The sequence below is a fragment of the Ursus maritimus genome, unplaced genomic scaffold (assembly GCF_017311325.1).
Source record: "Ursus maritimus isolate PB19 unplaced genomic scaffold, ASM1731132v1 scaffold_3, whole genome shotgun sequence".
Classification (NCBI taxonomy): domain Eukaryota; kingdom Metazoa; phylum Chordata; class Mammalia; order Carnivora; family Ursidae; genus Ursus; species Ursus maritimus.
In genome coordinates, this window is record NW_024425563.1 from 84384108 (window position 1) to 84401615 (window position 17508).

A 17508-nucleotide genomic window follows, 5' to 3' on the forward strand; every position below is an offset into this window, starting at 1 on the left:
AGATAAGCAAAACAACAAATAAAAATTTATTACAAATAGGGGCGCCTGGGTGGCTCAGTCAGTTGAGTGTCTGCCTTCAGCTCAGGTCATGAGCCCAGGGTTCTGGGATCGAGCCCTGCATTGGGCTCCCTGCCCAGCGGGAAGCCTGCTTCTCCCTCTCCCAATCCCCCTGCTTGTGTTCTCTCTCTCGCTATCTCGCTCTCTGTCAAATAAATAAAATCTTTAAAAAAAAATTCATTACAAATATATTTAATAATGAATCAAATTGCATTTTTTTCCCAAAAAGAAAAGAATTCCAAAATGGGATTTCTCCAACTAATGTACATGCAGAAGAGGCTTCTGAATGTTCTAGATAATGCTGTATGGAATGCATAGCACTACTGTAGGAGCTTTAGAACAATGAAGGAATTACCAACGTTAAAATTATTACCATCTCTCATACTTTACACAAAACATTATTTATATATTTTTTAATCTAGAACTATTACCTAAAGTATACCTGAACTCTTCTGTGAAGCTACCTACGTTCCCCATTCAGGTTGTGACCTTAATTTAAAGTCTTAAAGAGTAAGTCCTAAATGTACATTTAGCAATCTCTTATTCTAATATCTGCCCCTGAGAAACTTACAAGAGTTGAGAAATTTTAAAACATTCCTGGAATCTTCAAAAACAAAGTAAAAAGAAATAATTATTACCTTAAGGAAGAACCTCTTGTCAGTTCTTGCTGGATTGTATGAAGCAAGGTATGCAGCAATCAGAATAAACTTAGAGTAATAGGGAAGCTCCACATGAGTATATGCCGAGAGACCTACATAACAAAAATCTTTTATGAAGGCATTTAATAGGCTACCATTAGATTTTAAGTATCTCTTTATCTTTTCTCACTGATCTTTTGACTTCCATATGGTGTTCTCTGGTAAAAACGACCTACTCCTTGAGCTTAAAATGCCATTATAATGGGCAGCAGGAGTGGTGGTGAACATTACTATTAATCATATTCTTGCTCATTCTATTATTTTTGCTTAGCTCCTCCTATTCTGAAGTCTAAATCCTACCCATCCTGCCCATCAAAGCCATACTTTCCATTAAACTTTCCCTGCTGCTCTCCTATCATACCAAAATAATAGAAAATCTATCCCTACTATGAATTCCTACTTTGTGGATTTCAGTTACAGCCCATGTAACTTTATACATTGTATTAACAGTTAGTTGTACATAAATTATATTTCTTACCAAGCTATATATAATATTTGCTGAAGGAAACACATCTGGGTTTTGGTTTTGGGTTTTTTTTGTATCCCTACAGTACCCCACATGAAGGAAGTAACTAAATGAATGGATAAATAAAACAAAGGAGCCAGTCAAATAGCATCAATTTTTTACAGGAAAGGAAAGAATCTGATATGTACTGAACATCTAGCACAGACACTGTGCAAGGTGTCGCCTTATCACTGAGGCATCTCCAAATCTTTGCAGTAACTTAAAGTTAGACGTTCTTTTCATTTTAGATGAGGGCACTGAGTTGGGTTCGAGGTCATACAGTTAGGGAATTACTGCAGATTTTCTAACGCCGGCATCTACTCCTTTCCATTGGAACACACAACTGAAAATCACTTGTACACCAGCTAGGGCATTGAGAAACAAAACAGACAAAAGAGAATTGCAACACCACTTAATTCTATACCATTTCCTCCAACCACTACCCAGTGATCTACTTTTTAAAATAAGAATACTTTAGATACTCGCTCCTTGAAGTTGTTCTATTGGGATAAATCCAAAGTAATAGTTTCTTTAAATAAAACAAAAGCACAAAGCTTTTTTAAACATAACCAACAGGAATGCATCCCTCAAACTGGGTTAACATAAAACCCAAGAAATACATATATACTGAGATAAAATTGTGTCATACACCTGAACAAAGGCTTTTAAAGAAAATAAATTGCTTGATTTTTATATGACATAATCCAACATTTAGAAAATAGAAAACTGGTATTCGAATTATTTCCTCTCATAAATTGGAGTTTCACACTTAAGAGAAAATCATTAATTAAAATATCGTAATTTGTAAATTTTTTTCCAGAACACTATTTACTGACTGATGCTATCTTTAGTATTAACTTCAATATCTTGATTATCAGTAATCAATTAAAGAAATGTCTCTGGTAATTGTCTCAATACTTCCTTTGATACCTTTAAGTTGTGCTGGATCCGTGTCATCTTTCTGTACCTTTTCCCACTGTGAACTGAGAGAAAATAGAAGAGCAATAATGATTTGAAAATATAAAATCAATATACTGTACTTAAAACAGTCCTAGAAAAAGTAATTTTTTGGTTTAAGAAAACAGTCAATTTCCTTATAAATAAGACAATATATACATGCATGTTACATGTTTGCGCCTCAACGAAATCATTTAGTACTAGAACAATATAAACTTACATATCAATATCCAGATGTTATTTTAATCTTTTTTCCTGATCACAATTTTAAAGCTATCAAAAAGTACCAATAAATAAATAACATCACCTATCCTTCAGTAAAACTCCCAATGCTCCAGTTAGCATATTAGATGCAACTGTTATACACTATTTCTAACTCCATACAATCTTTCTTTTTAAAGATTTCATTTATTTATTTGAGAGAGAGAGACCGCACGCACATGGGTGCGCATGCGCACACAAGCAGAGGAGAGGGGCAGAGGGATAGGCAGAAGCAGGCTTCCCTCTGAGCAGGGAGCCCAACGTGGGGCTCGTTCCCAGGACCCTGGGATCATGACCCTAGCCAAAGGCAAATGCTTAACCAACTGAGCCACCCAGGTGCCCCCTGCATAACAATCTCTTAAAATAAGTACCATCACATCAGAAAATTGAGGCCGACAGGTTAAGCTGCCCAAGGATACCTGGCCAGTCAGTAACACAACTAAGACCTGAATCCTTATAGAATGCCTGCAAAGTTCATGCCATTTCTACTGCCTCACTCTGATCTTACTTGCAATTAAAACTATTAAACACCCTCAAATATTATTAAGAATATGAAGTCATGATATGACAAATCAAATTCATTAGGAAACACACTACAGTGCAGGAAAAAGACAGCCCTGACAGACAGAAATTTTAGCTGTATGACCTTGAATAAATCAATAACCTTCTCACCAAAAAATAAGGCAGTTAGATGCAATGATGTGTAAGAACCCTCTCAAACTCTTTAACTCAGTTCTTAAAATACTAATTTAAAAGTAAATGCCAGACCAGAACTAAAGATCCCAAATCAAACTGTATGTATTTTTTTCAAATCTGCAAGCATAGCTGAAAATTATGGAAATATAGGCATACCTCATTTTATCATGCTTCACTGTGCTTTGCCGATGGTGCATTTTTTTTTTTACAAATTGAAGGTTTGTAGCAACCCCCTGCATCAAGCAAGTCTACCGGTGCCATTTTTCTCACAGCAACTGCTCACTTCATGTCTCTTTGTCACATTTGGGTAATTCTCATACTATTTCAAATTTTTTCATTTTTATTACTCCTTATGGTGATCTGTGACCAGTGATCTTTGATATTACTATTCTAATTGTTTTGGGGTAACAAACTGCACCCACAGAAGATGGCAAACTTAACTGCTCCACTGACTGGCTATTCCCCATCTCTTCCTTTCCTTGGGCTTTCCTACTCCCTGAGACACAACAATATTGAAATAAGGCCAATTAATAACCTTACAGTGGCCTCACAGTGTTCAAGTGAAAGGAAGAGTCACACGTCTCTCACTTTAAATCAACAGCTAGAAATGATTATGCTTAGTGAGGAAGTCCTGTCAAAAGCTGGGACAGACCAAAAGCTAGGCCTCTTGCACCAGTCAGCCAAGTTGTAAAGGCAAAGAAAAAGTTCTTAAAGGAAACTGAAGGTGCTACTCCAGTGCACACACAAATGGTAAGAAAGCAAACAGCCTTATTGCTGATATTGAGAACATTTTAGGGGTCATGGATATGGACAGTGATACGGACAGAAGATCAAACCAGCCACAACACTCCCTTAAACCAAAGCCTAATCCAGAGCAAGGCCCTAACTCTTCAATTCTATGAAAGCTGAGAGAGGTGAGGAAGCTATAGAAAAAAAGTTTGAAGCTAGCAGAGGTTGGTTCATGAGGTTTAGAGAAGGAAGCTGTCTCTATAACATAAAAGTGCAAGTTGTGAAGCAGAAGGTGCTGATGTAGAAGCTGCAGCAAGTTACTCCAGAAGATCTAGCTAAGATCATGAATGAAGGTGGCCACACTAAACAAGAGGTTTTCAGTGTAGGTGAAACCGCCTTCTATTGGAAGAAGATGCCATCTGGGACTTTCACAGCTCAGAGCTGACTCTCTTGTAAGGGGCTAATGTAGCTGGTGACTTTAAGTTGAAGCCAGTACTCACTGACCATTCCAGAACTCTTAAGCCCCTTAAAAATGATGCTAAATCTACTCTGCCTGTGCTGTATCAATGGAGCAACAAAGCCTGGATGACAGCACATGTGTACAACATCGTTTACTGAGTATTTTAGGCCCACTGTTGAGACCTGCTCAGAAAAGATTCCTTTCAACACATGACTGCTCACTAACAATGGACCTGGTCATCACCCAAGAGCTCTGATGGAGATGGACAATGAGATTCATATTGTTCTCATGCCTCCTAACACAGCGTCCGGTTCTGCAGCCTCCTGATCAAGGAGTCATTTCACTTTATAGTCTTACTATTGAAGAAATACACTTCTCAAGGCTATAGCTGCCATAGATAGTAATTCCTCTGATGAATCTGGGCAAAGTCAATTGAAAACTTTCTGGGAAGAATTCACCACCTTAGATGTCATTAAAAACATTCATGATTCATGGGAAGAAGTCAAACTATCCACATTAACAGGAATTTGAAAGAAGCTGATTCCAACCCTCGTGGATGACTTTGAGGGGTTCAAGACTTCAGTGGAAGAAGTAACTGCAGAAGCGGCAGAAAAGAGAACTAGAATTAGAAGTGTAACTGAATTGTAACTGAACTGCTGCAATCTCATGACAGAACTTTAATACATGAGGAACTGCTTCTGATGAACAACGGCAGTGGTTCCTGAAATGGAATCTGGTTAAGATGCTAATGAAGATTGATGAAATGACAACAAAGGATTTAGAATATGATATAAATTTAGTTGATAAGTTGGCAAGAGCATTTAAAAGTACTGACTCCAATTCTGAAAGTTCTACTGTGGGTAAAATGCTATCAAACAGCACTGCAAGCTACAGAGCAAAATCGTTTATGAAGGGAAGAGTCAACAGATGCAGCAAATTTCACTGCTGTCTTAAGAAACTGCCACAGCCACCCCAACCCTCAGCAACCACTACCCTGATCAGTGAATAGGCATCAACATCATGACAAGACCCTCCACCAGCCAAAAAAAAAAAAAAAGAAAGAAAAAGAAAAAAAAAAATCACAACTCACTGAAAGCTCAGATGATGGTTAGCGTTTTTTAGCAATAACATTTTTTATTAAGGTATATGCACACTGTGAGGTTTTTTTAAGATAATCTATTGCACTCTTAATAGATGACAATATAATGTGGACTAACTTACATGTGCACTGGGAAACCAAAAAATTCATCTGACTCACTTTATTGCATTATTTTTTTAATTGCAGTAGTCTGGAACAGAACCTGCAATATCTCCAAGGTATGCCTGTACAGCAATACGGGAAATTTTCAGACTACTAGTAACCTATGTGGAGAGCAGACCTAGCACAACAAGCTGACTTTCAAAACAGATCACTTCCTCCACCTGATAGCTCAACATTGCTTCACAGATTATAAGGCATTTTCACATTCACTACTTCTTGTAAATGCAAATAAAAATAAATTTTCATCATTTACATTGTCATAATCCAGACTTTGAGACACTTCAAATTGATAACAGTTTCTTATATAGCAATTACCCATCTAATGTTATTTAAAGTTGCAAAGGACAACCAGGGGATAAAATGACCATCTTTAAATAACTTGATTCCAAGTCAAAGCACTGTATTAACTGAGGTCAAATAGCCTAGAATTTTAAGATGAACCAGGGAAGAAGGCTGGAGTCTTTTTTATAATTCGTCCAAATGGTTTATAAAAGCTGTACAAGCAACATATATTCCTAACAACAGCTTGCTGAGTCAGGATCTAGCCTTCTATGACTTTATTCTTTTTCTTTATTCTGTTTATCCCAATTATTTAATCTCGATTAGGAACTATAAAACATTTTTTTTTAATTTAGCAAATTTTATTTTACATGGGTGAAGGGTCAGGGATAGTAGGGGAAAAAATATATGAGTCACATCTTGAAGTAATTTGAATGCTCTCAAATGGACCAGGAGATATCACCAAAGTTAGATTGCCATTTTCCTACTACCCTATTGGAAAGTCTCACAGGTCCTTTACCAACCACATTACGAGAAAAAAGGGAACGTAAAGGGCATTCTATGATTTGACTACAAAGTTAACCAAGCAGAACAAAAATGCAAACTCTCCTAACTGCCAAAATTTTTTTTTTCAAAAAGACAAAGAAAATAACCACAAAAGGAAATTCAACAAATTAACATGACAAAGTTAATAAAGCCTATACACTTCTTACCAATAAATACAAATGAGTGTAATCCAACCATTAAAGAAAAAAGTTTTCAAAATGTCTCAGTAAGGCAGGAGGTCAGATTAGCAATGCTTATTTCTGTGCTCTACACCCTTCTGTGAAAGAAACACATTATAGACTATATATATAACTGTAAATATAAGTAGGCTCCATACCCAACATAGAGCCCCACACAGGGCTTGAACTCACAACCCTGAGATCAAGACCTGAGCTGAGATCAAGTACTTTCATTATTATGTAAAAATCATTTTACTAAGCATCCAAATTTTTCTACCTTTAAAAGAGCAGATCACAGCTTTTCTATTCTGTGGCTTCCGAAAATCCTCATCAGATGACTTTTTATTGTTGAAAGAGGAATAACAGTATCTTTGTAATGTTTCTATTTATTTAGAAACTATTAAATTCCTCCCTGAATTATAGCCTAATCAGCTAATTAAACGAAAATCAAAGTTAGTAAAGAAAAATAGTTACAGATTAAGGTATTTATGAGAGAAAAATGATAACACAACTGACCAGGAAGTGAGAAAAGCAGATAGCATTGTTGATGTTTTTAAATATCCTATATTGCTTTGTAACTGCGACTTAACCTATCACCTGTAAGGCACTGTATTATTCACAAATCATTTTCACACACATTCTTTAAATCTTGGAAGGACTGTGAAAGGAGGAAGCTGAGGCCTAGAGGTTTTTAGGTGACTTGCTAAGACCACAAGTCAGAAAGTGGCTGAAATGGAAATCAAAACTCTGTTCTTCCCACTAAATGCCACCACATTTCCTGAGCAGTTTCGCTGCTATGAAATTCTAGTAATAGACAAATGTAGACTTATGACTTGATTTACACATTGCTTTAATAATCAAATTTTCATTATACCTATTCAAATATCTAACACAAATATAAAAAACAAAGCTAAAGTTGATTTTCCTGTAGCTTTCCAGACTTAAAAAAAAAAAAATTGTGAGATATACACCTTACTTCAAGCTGTGTAACCTGTTGGTTAAAAATTGTCTGTCCTTCCCAAAATAAGAAGAAATGATTCAAAACTCATATGAGTTTTTTCCTAACATGAAGAAGGTAAAGGAAAACACGTACACTTTAGCAGATAAAATATCCAAACTAAAGATAGAAATATTATACACAGTAAACAGAAAGTTACCTTGATATTTCCCTGAGATAAACAGTCTGCATGGCTCTCTTCAAATGAGGTTCAATATTTCTCCAGAGCTTGCGAGTATCACGTTCATTTGCTACTCCAAAAGGGAGAAAATTTCAAAAATGCAGATCTTACAGAAATCATTTCAAAACAAATATTAATAAGTAAAATTACATAGTTACCTTCTCCTTTAACCACAGGCTCACAATATTTAGGAAAATTAAGTACTGCCTGTAAATAAAGGGAAAAAAAGAGAGAGAAAGCACTTTTTCACCACAAATAGGAATTATTTTCCAAGTACAATGTTTATTAGAATGTAGGCAATTTTATTTCAATATAATTACTCAAGTAAGATATTATTATAGCTTATTACAATAATAAAACAATAAATATAAAAAATGATAGTAAAACAACATGCAAAATACTCCTGAACTGGCTAAATCCTGCCTAATATGTTAGCCTCTAGATATAAAGTAATATAACAAAGCATAATTTGTAATTTTAGTTTATAATTCTGTCACAAAGGACCACAAAACACACAATACCACTAGCCCAAAGAATTACCCTGTTACTCTCCAACATTTAAACATTTTCACAAATCAAACATCAATTCATTCAGTACGATTCAAAATTAGGAGACTGGCAGCACCACCTGAGACTACTATAAATTCAAGTTCTTGGCACGATGCCAGGCATACATGATCAGAACCTCTAAGAATGAGATCCAGGAACCCATGTTTTAACAATCTCTCTGAGAATTCTATGTATTCCAAGGTCTGAGAAGTACTAATCATAATTACTTAACAGTTTTCCATGATCAGCACTGGAATTCTACCGAGAGGTAGTTCAAGCAAACTGATAAAAACATGCCGTTGCCATTTATTAATATTAACTTGATCACAAGTATTTCATACTGAAATGACTCCATAATGAAGCCTGGAGAAAGACAGACATAAATGTGTAACTATCCAACCTCAAATCTAGAAGATAACAGAGAGCTAAGAACTAACCTTGAAACAATTTTTCCTATTTTATTCCATAAAAAGCAATTGTTTAGGGCAGAAAAATCTTCCAAACTGTGTTAAGTGTAGAGAGGCCAACTTTCTTTCTTTTTTTTTTTTTAAAAGGTTTTATTTATTTATTCATTAGACAGAGATAGAGACAGCCAGCGAGAGAGGGAACACAAGCAGGGGGAGTGGGAGAGGAAGAAGCAGGCTCACAGTGGAGGAGCCTGATGTGGGGCTCGATCCCACAACGCCGGGATCACGCCCTGAGCCGAAGGCAGACGCTCAACCGCTGTGCCACCCAGGCGCCCCTGAGAGGCCAACTTTCTTAACTTAGTTTCAGGTTTTTGGATCTAAACACTGCTTAATAACAGTAATGTCTCAATGTCAGGAGTAAACAACTTGGCTAACTGCTTTTTTTCTTGGCCAAAACATCAAAATATTTGTTTAATCATTTACAAATAGCAGTAATGATTCTGAGATCAAGACCTGAGCTGAGATCAAGTCCGATGCTTAACCGACTAAGCCACCCAGGTACCCCTTGTGCTTTTCTGTACGTATGCTACACTTTAATCAAAAAGTCAAGGGGAAAAAAAGAAAAACAAACCTAAGTAGGTTATTTCTCCTAATTAAAGACTGCCTCCCCCTTAAGCACCTTTCACCAAAAAATAGCTCTTCCCTAGGTGGAAAAGACATCCTCATTCATAAATCAACCAGTATAAAGATATAAAAGAGTGGTGAAGGACACCCACTCACCCAGCCATCTGTCAAACCAAACCTGGCAATCAACGGAATGATAGCTGTTCTGCCAGATCATCCTTCAAATTTCATATTCTTATGACTTTAACATATGATGCAAGCCTACAGCAGTTTTAGTTAGCAGTCTCCATACCCAAGCCATGGTTTATGTTCTTGGACACAGGAAGATTACAATATATTTTTAAGTCCATGAACGTTTGCTCCGCAGAGGGAGGAAGAGAACTAAAATTAACTGATCCCCTTCAGCTATCAGGCATTCTACACGTGATCCCCCCGCCCCCCCCCTTTTTTTTTTACCTCACAAAAGTCCTCTGAGGCAGATATTATACCTACTTAACAAAAGAGAAAACTCAAGTTCAAAAAGGTTAAGTAACTTGCCAAGAACATACTGCTGGTAAATGACACTTGTGTTTCTTCATCTATAAAATGAAAATTCATGATAATGCCTTCCTTCACAGGGTTGTTTTAAGAATTGAGTCAATATTGGTAAAAGGCTTAAAACAGTGGCCAGCACACAAAAAGTACTCAATTATACTGGCTATTATTTAAGAGGTAGTTGTAGTCTAGTGCTTATGAACACATGCTCTGGAGCCAGACCCTATGATTCTTTATTCGCAAAATTTTATAATCTAATTCATTTTCATTCTCAGGGACCATTTTTCTCTAGCATACAATCATATCGTAAAAATAAAGCAAAAATACCTAATATGTATAGAAACATATTGGTGTGTACTGTCTTTTGAGTCAACTGAGAGCTAGGAGACAAATCTGCAACCATTTCAGAACTGTGACAGTTTCTTCCTTATCAAAAAAATAATAATAATTGTTTGAAAAATACATGAAAGAATTTGAGATTTGAGAGTGTCAGACTGTTTGAAGTAAAAATTACGTTGGGTTGGTCAGCTGCATGTTAGGCGAGTTATGTGCAAGGCAGAAGGCTCTGTAACTCTGAGCAGCTTCTCTGCGCCAGCTCCCTTCACTGTCCTGTGACCCAGAACCCACCTCTCCCCATGCTCCAAACATCCATGGGACGATCTACCTAGTCCCCTGCTCAAAAGTAAGATCGAAACTTCTATTCCCTAGAAAGTGCTGGGTCCTGGCTACATAAAAACCAGCTGTATTATTTTGTCAAAATAATTCACAAAAAGTAAATGATCCCCCCCAGAAATTATTTGTACTTTAAAAGGAGAATATTTATTCAAATAACTTAGTGTTATCAGTAATATCACTTAACATATTTTTATAAGCACTTTAATAGAGAATATTTCATTTTATCCTCATAAAATTCATCTGAGATATGTATTCTTGGTAACTACTCCCCCCTACTTTAAAAATGAGGAACCTGAAGTACATAAAATTACATACATTACATAGCTGGTAAGTGGCAGAGCTGAGGTATTTTAATATTAAGTCCTCTGCTCATTCTACCATACATACTTTGATTATGGGACACCCACTTCTTAGTCACTATGTCACTGGTCACCACAGGCACATGGTCTAACCACAACAAAAACTTGGCATAAGAAATTTGGAATTGGTGCGCCTGGGTAGCGCAGTCATTATGCGTCTGCCTTCGGCTCAGGGCGTGATCACAGTGATCTGGGATCGAGCCCCACATCAGGCTCCTCTGCTGAGAGCCTGCTTCTTCCTCTCCCACTCCCCGTGCTTGTGTTCCCTCTCTCGCTGGCTGTCTCTGTCAAATAAATAAATCAAATCTTTAAAAAAAAAGAAAGAAATTTGGAATTGCACTCTAAAAGATTACTAAGCTCTGCCTAAGCAATTAATTTTTCTGAGTAATTTCTAAGAAAATTATGATATTTAAAAAGAAAAAAGTGGGGCGCCTGGGTGGCACAACGGTTAAGCGTCTGCCTTCGGCTCAGGGCGTGATCCTGGTGTTATGAGATCGAGCCCCACATCAGGCTCCTCCGCTATGAGCCTGCTTCTTCCTCTCCCACTGCCCCTGCTTGTGTTCCCTCTCTCGCTGGCTGTCTCTATCTCTGTCGAATAAATTAAAAAAAAAAAATCTTTAAAAAAATAAAATAAAATAAAAAAATAAAAAGAAAAAAGTTTAAAATACAATAAACTTAATGTGTAACAGATTTGTTTTAAAAGGACCATGTAGGGACGCCTGGGTGGCTGAGTCATTAAGCGTCTGCCTACAGCTCAGGGCGTGATCCCGGCGTTCTGGGATCGAGCCCCGCGTCAGGCTCCTCCGCTGGGAGCCTGCTTCTCCCTCTCCCACTCCTCCTGCTTGTGTTCCTCTCTCACTGGCTGTCTCTCTGTCAAATAAATCGATAAAATCTTTAAAAAAATAAAATAAAATAAAATAAAATAATAAAATTTTTACGAAATGAACCATTCTGTGTTTGGCATTTATAAATGAATATAAAATAACTTGTTGGCCATTTTAAAAATTATAATGACTATTTTTTAAGACTATCATAAAAACAGAAAGGACAAACCTAAATGAATATTCGAAGTAGTACTTTACTTTCTCTTATCTTGTGCTACCTACACACTTAGCCTCCAAAAAAAATAGTACTTAAAGAAATAATTTATAAAGCAAATTTAAAAGCATATACATAGAAAAGATGCCTAAAAAGAATCCTTTGCAGGTGATTTATTAAACTTTCAATAACTATGACATTTACAAACTCTGAAACAAATAGTATCCACTTGAAGGAAAATATACCTTTATTATCCTATGTTCCACATATGGAGGAAAATAAGAACACTGCTACTTTTTTCCTGTGCTTACAGATCATTTCTTACATATATTAGTTTTACTAGTAGTAGTAAAAGCTTAAACCACCCTTCAAGCTTCAAGTTTATGAACATGATGTAACAATAACAACAACAACAAAACTATAACTTCATCCCTAAACAATTTCTCAGTAAAACCTAAAGGGTTAAAAAGGGACTGTATAAGATACCATATTTAAATACATATTTTCTTTTACACTTTATCTAGATATAGTTTCCTAAATAATTCTTTCTTCTTACACTTTACGCTCTACTTTGAAATGGCTGCAGGCGCAGATTCCCACAGGATTCAGGTAAGTTGTGGTAACTGCAGGTTACTTCCCAGGCAAAATGGTAGAGGACTGTTTCCCCTTGACTCTACCTCATGCAGGTACTGTGTACTAACCCCTCTCCTCTCTGTAAGCCCCTCTGCTGTCATTTCCTTTGGGCACCAGGGATCCAAGACGTTCAATTGCTGGAGAAATGTTAGTGATGAGCTTGAACTAGAAGCTTGTCTCTTCTTTTTTCCCTACTCAGAAGATGCTTGGTGTCTACATCTACATCAGAAGAAGCCTAAAATCTAAAACTTAGAAAAACATACTAAATGTAAACACGATTTGAAACTGTCACCTTCTTCTACATCCTGTCTCAAACACACATTCAAACACATACTGAATCCCTCTACGTGACTCTTTTCAGAGCAAAGAGTAAAACAAAGAAAACGTGCTAAAACCTATAGAATTTGTTCCTTTTAAAGTAATTGTTTTCCAGGGCGCCTCGGTGGCTCAGTCGGTTAAGCAACTGCCTTCATTCAGCTCAGGTCATGATCCCAGGGTCCTGGGATTGAGTCCCGCATCAGGCTCCCTGATCAGTAGGTAGCCTGCTTCTCCGTCTGCCCCTCCCTGTGCTCATGTTCTCTCTCTCTCTAATGGATGAATAAAATCTTTAAAAAAAAAAAAAAAAGTAACTGTTTTCCAGCCTTAATTATATTACTACTTTTTCTTACATCTTAGTATTAATGGAAGGTTTCTAAAAGGGAAACCAGATACTCTTGCCTCCTCCCCTTCATACCCAATTAAAAAGTAGAAAGATTGGGGCGCCTGGGTGGCACAGCGGTTAAGCACCTGCCTTCGGCTCAGGGCGTGATCCCAGTGTTCTGGGATCGAGCCCCACATCAGGCTCCTCCACTATGAGCCTGCTTCTTCCTCTCCCACTCCCCCTGCTTGTGTTCCCTCTCTCGCTGGCTGTCTCTATCTCTGTCGAATAAATAAATAAAATATTAAAAAAAAAAAAAGTAGAAAGATGAAAGAAAAATTAAAGTAAGTCTTATTACTTTATAAATTACCTGTGAAATATAAATAGCTTTACTACTCTTTTAAATAATGTTTTAAGTAATTATTCATATAAATATTAAAAGTAATCCTTTATATAAAGATAAGTAATTCAAGGTCCGTGGCTCATGAAAGACCTGTAAGTAAGGCTTCTGACTATCCTTAAGTTCATCTAGATGCCAGACCACTACTGCTACATACACAAAACCTGAGAGAAACGTTACAAAAATTAAAAGACATAAAATTACTTATTAAGCTTTTACACCTTCTGTTTCTCTTCATTTTGATTTTAATGAAGTTTTACATTTTCCGTAATTAGAAAAAGAGAAAGAAGGAAACAAAAAACACTCCTAAGGAAGAGTGAGAAGACATAACTAAAGATGAATGAAGGCTTTCTGATCAGATTGAAGTTTGTAGTAAGGAACAGACTTCCACCTACTTACGTTAGCCTCAAAAGGCCATATCCAAATTTCTAGAATAAATGTTCAGCTTCTAGCCTACCTCACAACACTTCTACATGGAAAAATATTAAAAGATGTACTTTTCTTTTTTTTTAAAGTAAAAAGCTCACTCACCAGATGTCTGAGCTCTTTCAAATCTCGGCAGACAGTGTAGAAAACTCCAAGAAGAATATTAATGTAGGCAGCATAGAAATCAGCTGAATACTCTGGAGGATGATCATGTGACAGGATCTTCTGAAGGTTCCCTGTTCAAAGGACACACATGAACTTAAGGATTAACCCAGCACCCAAAAAGTTATAACTTCTGGCATTTTATAACAAGGGTATAAAACAATAAATATACAGGCCCAACGACTATTAAGGAATAAGGAAACTGTTCCAAGAGTAGAAAAGTAACACAACTTTTGAAACTGAGGTAAAAGAATTATGAATCTAATATTCTAAAAACATTACTAAAAATTGCTTAAGACAAATATTAAACAATGGCATCTAAAGAAAATCTCAAGAACCTCTGCAGGCAAAATCAATATCAAGAGTGAAAAATAATATATGCTCTATTTCTTTTTCTGCCTAATTAGTAAATCAACTAGAAACAAGCAGGGGTACTACATAAACAACCACCAAACTGGAAAATGCTTTTCATTTTTTCAAAAATAAAAAGAATTCATAAGTTTTTATGAAAATTGTCATCTTTACTTTGTCATTCCTCCTTTTAAGAATCATGTTTTCTTCCTAAAGCTTTGGTATCTTTACTGTATTTCTCATCTATCTTAAACTCTTTATACAATATCACACATTTAGAATCCTAAACTTTATTTTATCCTGCTGGAAATATCCTATTGTAGAAGCACAGTTAAAATTAAAAGTGAAACAGCCACCCGTTATTTAAAAATTTCCCATTTTAGTACATGAAATCAATTAGTCATTCTTTCCTTATTGCAATTCCCTCTGGCTCCCTGGTGTGACGGTCTCTTTAGAGTCCTCAGTTAGGAGTTCTTTGACTAGTTCTACAGGTTCAGGATTTTTGCAATACTTACAAGTAAAAACTCTTATAGGATGTTCTGACCAAGTCAGGTTCCCTTTAAAAGGTGAGTATTTTTACCATGGATACTATGTCATTTACCATCAGCCCTTGACTCTACCACTCTCTTGTTCCTCACAATCAGTTAGATACAGGTGCAAGATCGAACAATATATATGGCCTATCACTGGATATATATTAAGAGAAACATATATATAGTTATATGTCAAAGGCTCTTTTAGATAGGACTGCTGACTGAAAAAACAAAACATAGCACACTTCAAAGCCCAGCCACATGCTTGGAATATTATCCTGAACGGATTCTGTATGAGAGACTTACTAGATCTGCATTTTTTATATCATAACCACTGAAAAAAAAACACACAAAGTCCAAAACTTGACTTTGGAGTCCATGTATTTTTACATTCTAATAGGACATTTTAAATTTAATGTTACTAAGCTTTTTAAAACCATGCATGGAAAAATATAGGATACACAAAGTTTCTAAAAGGTGCCTTAAAACTTGGGAGATAGAAGGGATGGATGGTCAGACAGATAAACATACAAAGGCAAAAAAGATAGTCTACAAATGCATGGATGCAGAAATCTGGAAAACAGGTTTCCAGCTCAGACTGCACTCCTAAGCTCCTCCTGAACATCTCTATCTAGACACCCCTTACCGGTGACTCTCAGTGCCTCACATGAAAGTTGGTTAGTTGTTACCATTGGCTCAATCCTGACGGAAGTGTTATAAGTGTTATAAGAGTTAGAGATCTCACTGTGTTTCTATAAAAATAAACCAGCTGCTTAGTTAAGACTACAGGCAAAACTGCAGAGTACAACTCTATGTTATGGAAGCTCGAATGGTTTGGGACTATTCAAACTTATGGAAAAATCCCAACTTTAACAGAAAGTCAAAAATAGTATGCTAACAGGTAGTAAATAAAGGGAAGGAGAAACCATATGACTGGTCTCCTGTTGTCCCAAAATTACACTATCAAAGTATAGTTTAAAACACAAAGAACAACCATTTCTAACTTGAAGAACTTCAGCTTCTAGTCATGAAAAAGTAAGAGGCTCCAGAAATATTTCCTGCAACAAACTAAAAACTGGACAAAATGTAAAAAAAACACTATTTTCAGACATCAAACAACAAGCAATAAAGGACTGTGATACCTGAGAAAAAAGGAAACAAATGAGCCATCAGCCAGGCTTTCTAACAAGAGGTAATTTTAGAACTGTGGTACAGAAAAGTTCCAAAAGGAGCCATTAATCCCAATGAGAACACAAAGACCAGAGTAGAGGGAGCTATCTAAGGCAGTCAGAATGTGCAGGGTAGAGTACAACAGAGAAAGAGCTATGGAAAGAAACAGCTCCAGAAATCTACATAGGGGTTCTCCTTGAGTCTTGCCTGAATACCAATCTCTATATGCACAGAGTAAAACCCTATAGGCCAAGCAAGAACTACTTCTGGGGTTAAACAATTAATGGAGAGTTGTCAGTAAAACGTTATCAGAGCTCACAAAGAACTGTAAATCATTCATACTGTCACCAGTCAGAATGAAAAAACTATGCTGAATACATGTGGCATTCAGTAGAGATCCCAGAAGGGCTATGTCGTAAAAGCAGAGCTAAAATTACCCCAGGAAAAAAGGCCACTCCAGAGCATCCCTCCAAAAAAGCTTAAAAATACCCCTAAAAGAGTCAGATATATCTTCAAGAAATTTAAATGCTTCCTAGAAAAATGTCCAACATACAACAAAAAACAGATATCTGTTATTCAATCAAAAATTACTAAATACACAAAGTAGTATAATGAATACCCATAATAGATAAAAATTAGTCAACAGAAACAAACCCAAAATGAAAGAGATCATGGAATCAATAGACAAGGACATTAAAACAACTATTATAAACATCTCATAAGCTCAAAAACACAAAGGAAAACAAAAGCATAGTAAGATCTGTAATGAAAATTCTAGTGGATGGGATTAACTGCAGATTAGACACTTGTAGAGGGAAAAAAAAGTCAGTGAATCCAAAGACATAGAGAAAAAAACTATCCCCGATAAAACACAAAGAAGAAAGATTTAAAATTTAGGGGTGCCTGGGTGGCTCAGTTGTTAAGTGTCTGCCTTGGGCTCAGGTCATGATCCCAGGGTCCGGGGATCGAGCCCCACATCGGGCTCCCTGCTCAGCGGGAAGCCTGCTTCTCCCTCTCCCACTCCACTGCTGGTGTTCCCTCTCTCACTGTGTCTCTCTCTGTCCAATAAATAAATAAAATCTTAAAAAAAAAAAAAAGATTTAAAATTTAAATAAGTAAACAGATTCAGTGAGACAATATCAAGTGGTCTAACATACATATAATGCAGTCCCAGGATAAGGCAAGAAAAGGGGGCACAGGGAAC

The 17508-nt window shown here is 36.4% G+C and overlaps 1 protein-coding gene across 4 annotated transcripts in view; it reads right to left on the reverse strand.

Moving 5' to 3' along the window:
• Positions 1 to 17508, reverse strand: part of ORC5 (origin recognition complex subunit 5) — an 80707-nt gene that overhangs the window by 43972 nt on the left and 19227 nt on the right. For all 4 annotated transcript variants that reach the window (XR_005838623.1, XM_040644351.1, XM_008703570.2 and 1 more), the window contains exons 6-10: positions 14194 to 14324; positions 7965 to 8013; positions 7786 to 7876; positions 2191 to 2243; positions 696 to 808 (exon numbers count right to left, since the gene is read on the reverse strand). Coding sequence is in view for 3 of the 4 variants with exons in the window: in XM_040644351.1 (XP_040500285.1) it covers positions 696 to 808; positions 2191 to 2243; positions 7786 to 7876; positions 7965 to 8013; positions 14194 to 14324 (437 nt within the window). In the remaining variant the exon portion in view is untranslated. The remainder of the gene's footprint in view (positions 1 to 695; positions 809 to 2190; positions 2244 to 7785; positions 7877 to 7964; positions 8014 to 14193; positions 14325 to 17508) is intronic.